This window comes from Ammodytes marinus (assembly GCF_949987685.1).
Source record: "Ammodytes marinus genome assembly, chromosome: 13".
In the NCBI taxonomy this organism is placed as follows: domain Eukaryota; kingdom Metazoa; phylum Chordata; class Actinopteri; order Uranoscopiformes; family Ammodytidae; genus Ammodytes; species Ammodytes marinus.
This window is the reverse complement of record NC_137217.1, coordinates 14,174,457-14,189,161: the sequence shown is the minus strand read 5'-3', so window position 1 is coordinate 14,189,161 and position 14,705 is coordinate 14,174,457. Positions and strand designations below refer to the sequence as shown.

Below are 14,705 nucleotides of genomic sequence, written 5' to 3'. Positions count from 1 at the left end.
ACTTTTCTAATGCCAGCACTCATTCTTGCTTTTTCGGCACACATGTGACAGTCTTCAGCTCCTGATAGTCGCGCTCCACTTTCTCCGTCCCATTCACCATGCCTCATAGCTTTCCTCCGCTTGCTGGATTCTTTTCTTAGCCCTTCTTCTCGCCGACGATTTCTGCTTGGAGATCCATCAAACAATCCATTAAATGCCAGAGGCCTTGATGTGGTGGGGCAAAACATAGACACACAGCACAGCTCATTGATGACACACTTTACAACTTAAGACTATCACTAAATAATACTAGAGTCACTATAGGAATAGAGGGGGACATCATTTTTTTGCTGATAAAAGTCTCTTGAAAGAGAAAAGGAAGTGCGATACAGAGAGAGAGACTGGGACAAACGGAGGGGGAGATGGGAAGTCATTAGCCGAGTTAAAAGCAAATTGAATCAGGACTATGTGCTCTTTTGTAATGTGAATTTCTCTGGCAATTACAGTGTGGAAGTGAATCAGGCCTAAGAGGAAGAAGGGCCGCTCTTGCCATATGAGAAACAAATGAGAAGGCTCTGTTTTATTTTCCCCCTTTCTTCTGAACACACACTTTACGGAACAAACAAAGCTGGTATCTCAGCTCCAGCTTAAAGGTTGAGTCAGCGATTATGGAGAATGTTTGTTGTTGAAATCTATTTTTGTCAAAACCAGTAAATATCCTCATGATCGGGCTACCTGTCTTTGATAAAAAAATATATATATATCAGGTATCGATACAAAGCCTAGGCTCTGTAAACGACTATGTTGCTAGCAACATTAAACCCCCTTTGTTTACATAAATGTAGTTTACAGCACCATTAACAGAGCCTAGGATGTGTATTAACAGCATCATTCATTTCAGCGCACGCACAGTAGAGGGTTGTGAGGACATGTTACCTGTTTTTATCAGCAAGCTTACTCCAGGATCACCGACTCCACCTTTAAGTCTCCCATTCAGACGGTAATATCACCACCACTGAGGTTCAGGCAATATTCACTGCACACTGTGTTTGTCCATATCTGCAGCTCATCTTGAAAGCAAATTCACAAAGCCACATTACACGGCTCTACTTGACTGCTTTTTTCATTTTGATGCGCGTTGGTCAATGATCTTATCTATTTATTGTCTGTGTTCTTTTTGTCCCCGAGGAGCAGAAGTGAAAATGCATCATGTGAAGCATGAACAAAAGAGGGGCAAAATATGCTAGAGTAGAGTTATAGAAGAGTGAAGGGTGTTAACACAAGTGTTTCTCATCAGGTACGTATGTGTGCAGGGTTGGTGGAATGCATGGATGCTCAATATACACACAATCTCTTTTGATTGTTCCCTTTAGCACACATGATACAACCCAACCACACATAGCTTCACAAAGAAATTCACATTTTCTCTTGCCTCTTCCATTCCCAACACACAAGCACACACACAATCACATGTACCCACTCACTTATACACAGCTGCACACACATAACCACACCTCTTCTAGCTATGTACCACAGTGGCCTTTCCTGCTGTTTATCAAACCAATGTATGGGTAGTTTTCAGCTCCACTGGTCTGAACATATTATTCCATTTCCCCCTTCCCCACTGCTTAACACACAAATACATGCCTTGAATACACAAGTGCGCGCACACACACACACACACACACACACACACACACACACACACACACACACACACACACACACACACACACACACACACACACACACACACACACACACACACACACACACACACACACACACACACACACACACACACACACACACACACACACACACACACACACACACACACACACCACGTTCTTCCTACTCACCAGGAGGGACTATGCTCCCCACAGTAAATCCAAAAGATTGATGTGTCTCCTTGGACAAAATGAGATTGTGTGTCATTACAAGGCATTACACTACAGAACCCCTGAGTAACTGAATTAGCCCAGTGTGTCACAGGCAAACATAGTTTAAACATAGACACTAGCAAACACACACACACACACACACACACACACACACACACACACACATACACACACACACACTGATTGTTTTACAGACTATTTGCACAAACCAGTCCCCTAAATGTTTCATTGCATGAGGTAAATGGTCTATAGTCATCAAGACAGAATAATCAGCCTGGAGATTAGGCTTTTTGCGACTCAAACATTTAGTATGTCATTTTGTCTCTATGTGTGTGTACGTATGCCGTGCAGTCACTTTAGTCGGACAATAACATATTTTGCTTTTTATTGGTGAGCCAGTGTATTGGATTATAGGAGGAAACACTAGCACAGACCAGTCAAAGACCGCGTTGACTTTACTATGTTAGTGTCCATGAACTGTAAGCTCTTTCATAGCTAGTGCTCCAATTTTAGCAGACAAAGTAGCTTAACACCATATTATCTACTGTGTAACCCTTAAACTGATAAGGACAGTTTAGAGTGCTGATCATAATGTGTGAAAATCATAGATAATATAAAATGGATGTAGATTACGGGCTGACCTCAGAAACTTCAACGGCATCCAATCGTCCTCTCCTATGTGCGTCGCAATCTTGTCAGATTTTGATTCCGCCTCATTTCCTCATACCAAAAAAGGGCATTGATGTGATGTTGGGGAGAGAGAGATACGCCCATCTAGCTGATGTATACCTCCGAGGGTACTATTTAACATGGGGGTCAATGAGAAATTGCTCTATTTTGAAACCTTTTTTGAAAATATTTTGAATCATGATTTGCTACATGAATGTACAGGTGCCTGAAAAAGAATCCAGTGTTCATATACAGCCTAGGCTCTGTAAACGGGCATGGTGCTAGCTACAATGGGCCCCTTTGTATACATACCCTTTGTTTGCATACCTGTTTACAGAGCCTAGTGTAGGTATTGCCACCATATTTTTTTTCAGCACACACACAGTGTAGCGGATCGATTTTAACAGAAAGTGATTTTGACAAGAAGTGTTCTCCAGAATCACTGACTCCACCTTTAATGTACGTGATTGTCACGTAGTTTAGTTAGTCAGTCACTTGGCCAGTAAAGTGGTCAGTGAGTCACCAGTCAAACCAGTGGGTTATTCAGTCACTTGTTCATTTTCACTGAGTCAGGTTGTCTGCCAGTGCATCAGGAGTCAGCATATCATTCAGACAGTTTGACAGGTGATTTCATCAGTCAGTCATTTACACATTAATATGGTCAGTTAGGCAGGCAGATCACATCTCATACCACTTGGCTTTATCAGTATGTCTGGTGGTTTATGATAAACAAACACACCGTTCTTGTCCAGAAACAAAGGGCTGACTGATCTAGTACAAACACTGTCTCGAGGTCCGTCTATAGACAAAACAAGAAGTTGAGAAGAAAAACACTAAGTTCCTATGTAGGCATGGCCTTTTGGTTTCACACACATCTATACGCTGATACACGTGCTGTTGCTCTCCAGTCAAAACAACAAGAGAGGCTGCTGTAGTAATTACAGAAATGTACAAGGTCAGCATGTGACACATGTGCACACACACACACACACACACACACACACACACACACACACACACACACACAGAGCTGTTTATAGTGTGCAGCACTGGGAACACAAGACTAAATAGCATTACTCAAGAGGTCAGACATAAGCAGACTGGGTTGAAAACAGAGAGGAATGGGCCACATCTGCCTTAGGACACACAGACACTCATACATACACTGCTCTATACAAAATGGAAAAGAAACATGCACACACACACACACACACACACACACACACACACACACACACACACACACACCCACACCACACATAAGGACAATATTGTGAAAGATAACGGTGAACAAGTCACTTGTTCTCAACTTCAACCCTTTGAGAGAAAAGGCTCCTAAAATAAACTCTGTAGTTTTGTAGTCTTAATCAACTCATCGCAGGCCAATTAGTCTTCTCTTAAAGAACACGGAAACTTGTTCACAAATATATTTAAACCCCAAGAACCTGAGCATCATTTCTGTTCTTTGGTTTATCTTAAGTGTTCTGTAGTTATTTCAAAGACAGTCATCACTCACTATGTTGTTGTGTTTTTGTATTCAAACACAGTATGAAATAGTTTAAGAATTTGGGCAGCTAAAGAGTTAAAAACGATCTTTATCAGAGTAAAATAACATTATGTGTGTGCATGCAACGTGCCCATTGAACTGGAATGCAGCCATCACTAACTCGTTTCATTCTATTAAGGGTAAATTGGGTTTAACTGACAACATATCTCTGAATTACTAATCATCCTCTATTAATTTCTCCTAATACGTCTCCACTTTCTTCTATTGTGTTAACCTTCTTTGTGCATTGACTCTACATTATTTTGCAACCTCCACTTTGACTTTGAGAGGACACTTACAGTAAACTTACAGGCTTGAGGCATTGTTTACTCATAAAATAGCGGTATTAAGATATTGTTTGCTCTTATACCCATTCCCCAACCTCTCCCAGCCTCAACAATAAGTGCAATTAATCATCTTGCACTATAATATGTAAAGTGCTCAGACTTACCCTCACGGTTTAAGCGTTGTTTTCATAATTGCATCTTTAAGCTAACACACACACACACACACACACACACACACACACACACACACACACACACACCACACGCATAACTCAATTTGTTTATGCATCAAGCAGTTTTCTAATTAATGTGTAGACCCTAAATGCTTATGATTGAGATAACCTTTTCTTTCAAGTCTCGTGCAGTCAATGTCTCAAAGATCCTGCACATGGGAGCCTCTCCAAAGCTCCTAAGAACTCAACTGTATTTTTGTTGTGTGTGTGTGTGTGTGTCGACTGAGGTTTACAAATGTATAGAGGAACCTCAGGGCTTTCCTTCCTTTGTTACCTTTTCAAGGCTGCAACAACACAATAGTTTCTCTTTCTCTCTTTCTCTCTCGCTCTCTCTCTCGCTCTCTCCCCCTCACACACACACACACACACACACACACACACACACACCCACACACACACACACACACACACACACACACACACACACACACACACACACACACAGGGGAGGCAGCCTCTCTCACAGTAACACATTGATGAACTACACTGTTGTCAGGTACAGCAGCTACCTCTGTGGTTTAATTAACTGGGACCAAACAGAAGGGGGGATAGGGGACAGAAACAAAGGAGAGGAAGGATGGAGGCCGGATAAGGAGGAGAAAAATATTGTTTTTATTTTAGAAGTATTTTCTCCCTCACCTGGAGTGTTGTTGCTGTTGATGTTTTTGTTGCTTTTTTCATTTTTTAACACAACATTGACTTTGTACGCTAATGTAAAATCAGTGTTTAAATCCTTAAAGGCCTACTTCACCGGTTTGAATATGAAGGTATATTGAATTCTGAGATCCTATGTAGTATAAATGTGCAAAACAAATTTAAATCGGTTCATCCTAGCCTTAGAAAAGGCAGAAAGAGTGTTTTTTTAACCCTATATTTCTCTTTCTCGTGACATCACAGAAAGAGAAATATAGGGTTAAAAAAAACTTACTTTGTAAATATTACTGTGATGTCTTTTACTGTGACATCACAGTAATATTTACAAAGTAAGTTTTTTTTAACCCTATATTTCTCTTTCTGTGATGTCACGAGAAAGAGAAATATAGGGTTAAAAAAAACACTCTTTCTGCCTTTTCTCAGGCTAGGATGAACCGATTTCAATTTTTTTCGCACATTTATACTACATAGGATCTCAGAATTCAATACACCTTCATATTCAAACCGGTGAAGTAGGCCTTTAAATAATTCCCTTGTCACTTAGTGGAACTCAATACAATTTAACACACATTATCTTCTCTTCTCTTCCCTTCCCTTTTCTTTTCTCAGCAGTTCAGAATCAAATAACTCGTACCCAGCACTACTTGAAAACTGGTGTGTGTGTGTGGGTGTGGGTGTTTCTGTGTGTGTGTGGGTGTGGGTGTTTCTGTGTGTGTGTGTGTGTGTGTGTGTGTGTGTGTGTGTGTGTGTGTGTGTGTGTGTGTGTGTGTGTGTGTGTGTGTGTGTGTGTGTGTGTGTGTGTGTGTGTGTGTGTGTGTGTGTGTGTGTGTGTGTGTGTGTGTGTGTGTGTCAGAGAGATTGCCACCGCTCCTCTCCTTCAGTCACAGTTGGTCTAAGGGTACTGACTTGTTGTCGCAGTGTGTTTAAGCTGATGGAGAGGTCGAAAACTGCTAATACGCTGTTGTGATACTGGACAAATGTTCGGCAGCCCGCACACTCACAGTCACATTCAAACACGCACACATAATTGATGCAACCACACACTCAACCAGGCAGCCCACTGACTGTCTCTTGAGATTAATGTTGGTGTGATCCACTCAGCTGGGCCTGATCACATTAAGATGGATGGACCCCCTGGTGGTGTGTGTGTGTGTGTGTGTGTTTGCGCGCACATGCAGGGCCCCATCTGTCTGTGTTTTCTCCTCACATTCGGTCCTGTGACCTAGCTGCCATCTTTAGTGCCCTCAGCTAGGAGAAGCAATACCCTGAAAGGGGATGTGTGTGGACTTAAGAACACTGTCCGTGAACTGTAACGTCTTTGTCCGTAATATTTTCTGAAATATCTTTATCTACTTCGTCTGTGTGGCGTCTCACCCTACATTCCACAGATCTGCTGCTGCCAGAGCAAGAATGATATGGGATCTATATGGCCTTAACTTACACATCATGTAAACAAGACAGCAACATTATCTTCGTTCAAGCAGGGGTTTCTATGTCTTTGTGTTGAACTTCTGGGACACTCCTGTCATTTCTCCCATGAGTCTGTCAGGGACAGATACAGGGATTACGCCTATCATCTAAAACAGTTTAATTTCATGGTCTCCTGTTAGCTGCCTCACATCCCAGCATGTATATGGTACTGAATCATTTGTAAGTTGTTTTTGTCTATAAATTCCACAGTAGAAACAATGTTAACATGGTGACACTTATTTCTTTTTAAAGAACTGGAGCTTTTTGATCTTCATTCTCTATCAAAAGCCTGGATTAGTAGTGCTGTGTTAGTAGATGTTGTGTTCTGTACCTTGGTCAAATATAATTCACAGTATGGTGAGTTTGGGGCTCATACCACTGGACATGCTTTATTCTACTTATGGGATGTTTTTGTATGCTGTCTGTCACAGATAATATACACAGTAATTTAACTCTATATGTGGCCGTGTTAGTTTCAAGGCAGGAAGCTGAGCTCCCAAATTGTGAAGGCAGTTGATCTATTTTTTTTCCCTCAATGTTTTGATCCCCACAAACACATTCACTTTCAGCTAATTACAGCGTTTAACATGTGTTCCCCCAGCAGCATGTTCCTGTTACTAACTGGAGCTGTTGCCCTAAATTCAAGCCAACAGTGAGATAGTTCAGTGAAAAAAAAGAGAAAATAGAAACATTGTGGTGATAGTAACAGTGCATATATTTAGCCCATGTATGACAAATTAAAGGTCAAGAATTAAATCCCTAATGGATTTAATACAAAAAGTGCTTTGAACAGTGGCCCCTCCTTCTTCTTTTCAGCAGTGATTTACAGACAACTCTTGAAGAAAAACCCTCTTTCATCCAAAACAAAGGCTCCCCTAGAGTTGGTACCATGTCATGCATTTGGATCTGGTACAAAGCAGTATTTCTCTCTGTGTATTTTTATTTATTTTCTCTGCTTCATAGCGTAGTCTTATGGCCTCTCCTTCACAATCAATTTGAATTAAGCTATTCTACTTTTATTAACACAAAACACTGTATTGAGTCCAACCTCCCCCTGCTTGCGACAGCTTTCCACTGTTATTTTGGAGCTAGCTGGAGGCCTTTTTAAATAGTTTTCACCCTTTGCTTTCTTCTCCTAAATCTGTTGAACATTTTGTTAATACTGTAGCTGTTATGGTCATGTTAAGTTGTAATGATTTACAATGTGTCACTGTGTCTGTTTGTATTTTTCAAATGTACAAATCAATCAGCAACAAATACAACTTGTTTAGTTCAATGTCAGCCAAGTGTTATACAAGAAGAAAACGCGTATACTATGAATACAATAAATTAAAGGGCCTTTTTTATAGCAATTTCCCAACTTGTGGGTATTGCACCAAATATACCCCACATTGTAATGGTTTGCATTTTGTGAAAATATAAATTTGACTGAAAACATTAACTTTCAATCTCTCCAATCTCGCCATATCTGCGTAAATTGTGTCTGAAGTAAAGTAAAAACCACATGCCTTCCTAAAGTATCTATCTGTTTCTTTCTTTGTTCTGTCTAGGTGTCTGAATGCATGTACCTACTGTAAGACCAAGCACGCCAGAGGAGATCTGGCCAGCTATACTATTGAGGAGCTTGTGGAGAGAGCCAGGCAATCTTTCCAGGGTGAGTACATTATCTCTCTCATACATTTCGAAATGCTGTGTTTTTTTATGCCGCATTATTTCAAAATCCTCTTTGCCATTGGATAGTTGAAGGTGCTGATTTCTGGATAAGTAGGTTCTTGGAGGGGTTTGATGCCAGATGAACAGCTGTTGTGCTCTGGCATCTGTTCCTTAAGAGTATAGACTCCCAGAATCCCCAACCGCACAGCAGGTCTCTATTAGAGCCCAAGGCGGGTCAGTCAAGGGCAAGTCCACACATTGATAACACAGCTCTCACTCGCAGAACATTGACTGACTATGCACAGTATATATGTTGAATGTCTGAAAGCTTCTTTGTCTGGTTCTAAATCTCATAATCTGTGCGAGTAGAATCTAAACGCTAACACGCAATTGGTCATATTATTCTCAATTTACTGGCATCATCATCTCCCACTGGGTTACAAACCTCTTAGCCCTTGTCCATGTCAAATGTAGCGATTTGTGTCATGACGCCCGGAATGCTGTATAACTAGCTAAGGTCAATTGTCTCGTCCGTCCTATTAACATTTCATTGCTCATGCACATCATTTAAATGTAGTTAAATGGAAGAATTGTTTTAAATCCTGATAAAAATGTATAGCTTGTTCATTCAGTGTGAATTTAAATACAGAGAAAAACCCAATTGAAAACGAAATATGTTACTCACGTAGAGTATTTTGGTATAATTATTCCCAAGAGAGTGATCATCATGGTGCTACTAAACTCATGGCTACAGTATGCTAAATACTCGGTGTCTTCTTCTTTACACATGCATGTTGTATAACAATGTCTTAAGAACATATTTTCATTTTTGCATGTATCCTTTGTAATTGAAAGGCTGTCTGCTGCTGTCTGTGCATAGCAAACACTTGTTGTGCTTTTCATCGGCAGTTTCAATGTGCTATGGCAATTAGCAAAGACTAACTTTTCGGGTTGAGATGTCCTCCGGTAGAATCAATTGGCAAACATAGTTTTCTTGTGGCAGTGCTATTTGTTGCACTGGACACAGCCTCAGTTTAAATGTGACTAACGAAAAAAGGACATACACCCTTGACAAGGACACAGCTTTGTAAAGCCCATCCAGACCAGAAGTCTTCAAAACAGCTGCATCCATGCCACTGCAGTGCCCGGGGGTGAGCAGTCAAGGGCAAGCTAACCAGCTGCTTGAACCCGTGTGTGTGTGTGTGTGTGTGTGTGATGATGATGCACATGTGTGTTGTGTCTTTGACAACATCTTTCTTTTTGTTATTGTCAATTTTTTTTTTTACTAAAACACATTTGAATGTGTAATCCGTTAAAAGTCAGGAAGCATGAGTTTCACAGGCGGTTAGTTGTTGTTTTCAAAACAGAGAAAGAGGAAGCTGGAGGTTGCCGCCTGTCAACATGTACAGACAGTTGGCATAAGACACAGACAGAGATGGCAATGATAAAGGACAGAGAGAAAGTCTCACTATCCTCTGTTTCACTGCTTTTCCATCCTTATTTTCTTGTTTTGTACTCGTTGTAACTCCCATACACATGCATGTTTAGTGCCAATAGAAACATTGTAAAAATATAAAGTGTGTCAACTTATTTGCCTGATTCGTGTTGACCATGTTGGGGTTTCTCGTCAACACACACATACAGTGGCTTGCAAAAGTATTCATACCCCTTGAAATTGTCTACATATTGTCACGTTACAACCACACACATACATTTATTTTATTGGGATTTTATGTGATACACCAACACAAAGTTGCGCATCATTGTGAAGTGGAATGAAACCGAAACGTGGTTTTAAAAGAAAATTATAAATAAAAAACTGAAAAGTGTGGCGTGCAAAAGTATTCAGCCCCCTGAGTCAATGCTTTGTAGAACCACCTATCGCTGCCATTACAGCTGCAAATCTATTGGAGTATTTCTCTACCAGCTTTGCACATCTACAGACTGATATTTATTGCCCATTCTTCTTTGCAAAATAGCTCGAACTACAGACTCAGCATCAGATTGGATGGAGAGCGTCTGTCAACAGCAATTTTCAAGTCTTTCTCAATATTTTCAATTGTTTTTAGGTCTGGACTTTGACTGGGCCATTCTAACGCATGCCTATGCTTTGATTTAACCATTCCATTGTACATCTGGCTGTATGTTTAGGGTAGTTGTCCTTCTGGAAGGTGAACCTACACCCAGTCTCAAGTCTTTTGCAGACTCTAACAGGTGTTCTGCCCTGTATTTGGCTCCATCTGTACCTGCTGAAGAAAAGCATCCCCATAGCATGATCTGCAAAAGACTTGAGACTGGGGCAGAGGTTCACCTTCCAGAAGGAAAACCACCCTAAACATACAACCAGATCTACTATGAAATGGTTTAAATAAAAAAATTGAGAAAGACTTGAAAATTGCTGTTGACAGACACTCTCCATCCAAGCTCATGCTGAATCTGAACCTTGAGCTATTTTGCAAAGAAGAATGGACAATAAATATCAGTCTGTAGATGTGCAAAGCTGGTAGAGAAACACTCCAATAGATTTGCAGCTGTAATGGCAGCGATAGGTAGTTCTACAAAGCATTGACTCAGGGGGCTGAATACTTTTGCACGCCACATTTTTCAGTTTTTTATTTATAAAAAAAAATTAAAACCACATTTCATTTTCATTCCAATTCACAATGTTGCGCCACTTTGTGTTGGTGTATCACATGAAATCCCAATAAAATAAATGTACGTATGTGGTTGTAACGTAACTAGTGGTGGGCCGATAACGGCGTTAACGGCTGCGTTAACGCCAAACTCTTATCGGGCGATAAAAAAAATATCGCCGTTAATCTCTTAATTCCACCTCCTGTTCGGCTCAGGGGAGATGCTGTTCGCCGTCGGGGTGAACCCCCTTCCGCACGTGAAGGCTCGCTTCACGTGCGGGAAAGCTATAGTGTGAGCGGCCACAGCTTGTATTTTGGTCATATCTAACACTGGACTGCAGGCCTATATAAAAGTGTTGTACCTTTGCTTTCTTTGGGTTAAAAAAAACTCCATCAACTCAGTATCCGTCTAGTCCAAAAAAACTCTGTCAGCTGCTGCTGCAGACGGTGTGCAGACGTGCTCGGAGAATCGGCATCGGCGCATCAACAGTCATTCAATGCAGCGGCAGTAATCATACAACCGAACGGTGTAGAAAGTCCCGTCAGTTAAAAATAGTGATCCAGATTTTAAATCCATGTTAAAATCGGAAGGATATAAAGCTAGTTAGCTTAAAAAAAGTAGCAAACATGTCAACTGTGATGTGTTCAGGCCGGCTCAGTAATATGATTGATGTGTTCAAATGCAACACAAAAAAAAAGAAATTTGAGATTTTGGCGAAACTTGTTTTCCCAGCAAGATAAAATAGATAGTAAAGATGGAATGGAATTATGACCTGTTTAATGTCCTATCTAGAGCTATGATCATATCAGCAATTAAAGCAATAATACAAGTTCTATTTCAACAAAATAATAGAAAATTATCAATTTTGATATCAATAAAGACTTGGATCGTTAAGGAGTCTTGAAAATGGTATCAATATCAATACAAATTAACTCTCCTGTCATCTGAGAGAAATTAAGATGATTTAATTTTTTTAACCGTTAGTATTTACCGGTTAAAAATATTATCGGTTGACTGGTTTACCATGGACATCCCTTATACTGTATAAATGTATATCATACATTGTATGTTTTTTTTTGTGTTATCCCAGTTAAGTTTATTATTAATTTTTTATCATTTAATATTACTTTTAATAGTTCCGGGACGTTGGAGCAATAACCTGGTGTTTTGACACTTCAGTGTGCACTGTGAATTTGAAGTAATGTTCAGTTTTTGAATAAAGATGCAGCATTTACAAATGTTTATTTTTTTTATCCGATTCATCGATTAATCGAAAAAATAATCGACCGATTAATCGATTATTGAAATAATCGTTAGTTGCAGCCCTAAACAATTCATCGTTACCTCTTATGGCCTACAGTTCAAAGTTCATGTTTAACTGAATAAACAGTTTGTAAACACAAGTACATCTTGTTGAACATTATTTATTTTCATCACCAATTATCATAGTAGAACAGCTTCCTCAAGCAGTTTGTGATGCATGTTGGAAACAGGAGATGAGCCCCTGGTCTGATGCGCCACCTGGCTTGAGAAACACGTTCTCAAAGACTTACTTTGAGTCATTATTTAGGGAGCACACGCATATTATGAATGAATTCAAATGAGCCATTTTAATCTAGATTAATCTAGATTAATTTCAAAATTAATCTAGATTAATCTAGATTAAAAAAATTAATCTATGCCCACCTCTAAACGTAACACAATGTGGAACATTTCAAGGGGTATGAATACTTTTGCAAGCCACTGTACACACCTACAGACACACACACACACACACACACACACACACACACACACACACACACACACACACAGTCACTGGCGAGTGTGATAAGATGGTTTCATCTCTGGAATAATTGGGCCTCCATACCCTTTGGCCATCTAATGTATATTTTGTCTGTCACATTTCTCTTTTGTTAAACAAATAGAAACATCTACCACATTGATAAACCAAAGGCATGCTGTTTACTCCCATCACATGTTTTTGTAAGGTTTGGAATGGATTTACATTATGGCACTGCGATGGCAATGCCCTTTTCCCCCCTTCAATCTCACTCCATTAGCCACCTTTTTCTTATCTCCAACACATTGAGACTCACACATAGGCTAGCAATTCGTTTAGCTATGTTGATGTCTTTTGAATAAAAAAAAAGCCTGCAAGTATGAATGCTAATTTTGATTGGCCAGTCACCCCGCATTGCAGATATTCGATTGGTTTATCCGAGGGAACTTTTGAAAGGATTTATGGGATTTATTCAAATGCGATTTGAGGTAAATAGCTCTTTTTCCATGTGGCAAAAAAAAGAGTGTGAGTGAGTGCACAGCTTTTTAAGTCTGAATTATTCAAATGTATGAATGTATAATTTTTAAACATCAGAGAGGTTGGTTAATATATGCAGGTAATGGAGGCAGCGGATGTCATAGGAAATGACAGGGAGGTAGGTGTGTGTGTGAGTTTATGGGTGGGGAGTGTGTAGGGTTGATATACTTAGTTTTGTGTGTGACGGCGACCTGCTGGGAAACATTGATTGAGTTTGCTTTGGTCTGTTTTTGGAACAGAATTTTGTATCTAAAGGTGTGTGTGTGTGTGTGACAGCCAGTAGATAAGGAATGTTTAATCATTCCTCTGGGTGAGCAATTGTGTAGATGTAGATTTGTCAGTCTCTCCCATTATTGGAACTCAGCAATAGTAGAAATCACTGGACTTGTATATTTATTTTATTCTGTCTGTCATGATAAACCAATATACGGTATGTAAGACTTAGAAATTCCATTATTAGCTACTTACATTTCTAAATTTACAATTTATAATGTAAACAGATGGTATACTATTTTTTTTAGAACTTGGCTGGTTAAAGTATCTTTAACCTGTGGAACCTGCAGATGGCCTATCCTGTAGACATGGTGACCATCCCTTAGGAACATTACTAGAGACACAGGGACAGTATAAATGAGATGCCAGGACTATGTATAAGGGTCTTTTTGTCACAGCCCGGTCCCGTTTAAAACAGGACGTGCCTCTCTATACTATAGATAACAAACACACTGCCAAATATGGCTCACATCAGTTGGCAGCATGCAACATGGCTTGAATTTTATAGTTCTAGAGAGAGTTGGCATAATGTCAACACACAACTCAAACCTCATATCACACTAGTATTGCTTTTTCTCCAAGTCTGACAGATGGTGCTTTTTCTCTTATGAAAAAATGTTTGATGCACTTAGATTCTCGAATGAGAATGCATTGCCTGGATGTGCTATTTTTTATTTTTTTTACACATGGAACTGACAATATCACATATTTTGAGCTATCATTATTTGTGTTCATCTTAGATTAAATGCAAATGTACCCATAATACCACACATAAAATGACACGTCTCTACTCTTTCTCTCATTTCCACATGACTGATGGCATCAGTGTTGAGCCGAGATATTAGCAGAAATGACACTGTTTTAGTTTCCTGGCTCCAGCTAGATGACATATGACAGATAGCCTCAGATAGACAGATAGATATATGTCCAACATCTCTGACAGGTGTCAGCTCCGGTTTGCCTCTGTTAATGCAAGCTACGTGACACATGGACAGAAACGGCTGCTAACGTTTTCCTGGAATTATCCTGTACAGGTTGGTGTTTTTCTGCAGGTCAGCTGTTTTAAAGGCAAAGTTTAGCGGC

At 39.8% G+C, this 14,705-nt stretch overlaps 1 protein-coding gene across 1 annotated transcript in view; it reads left to right on the top strand.

The window, feature by feature from the left end:
• cdkal1 (CDK5 regulatory subunit associated protein 1-like 1) overlaps positions 1-14,705 on the top strand; it is a 239,447-nt gene that overhangs the window by 101,364 nt on the left and 123,378 nt on the right. The window contains exon 8 of the mRNA XM_080040162.1: positions 8,293-8,396. Coding sequence (XP_079896288.1) covers positions 8,293-8,396 — 104 coding nt within the window. The remainder of the gene's footprint in view (positions 1-8,292; positions 8,397-14,705) is intronic.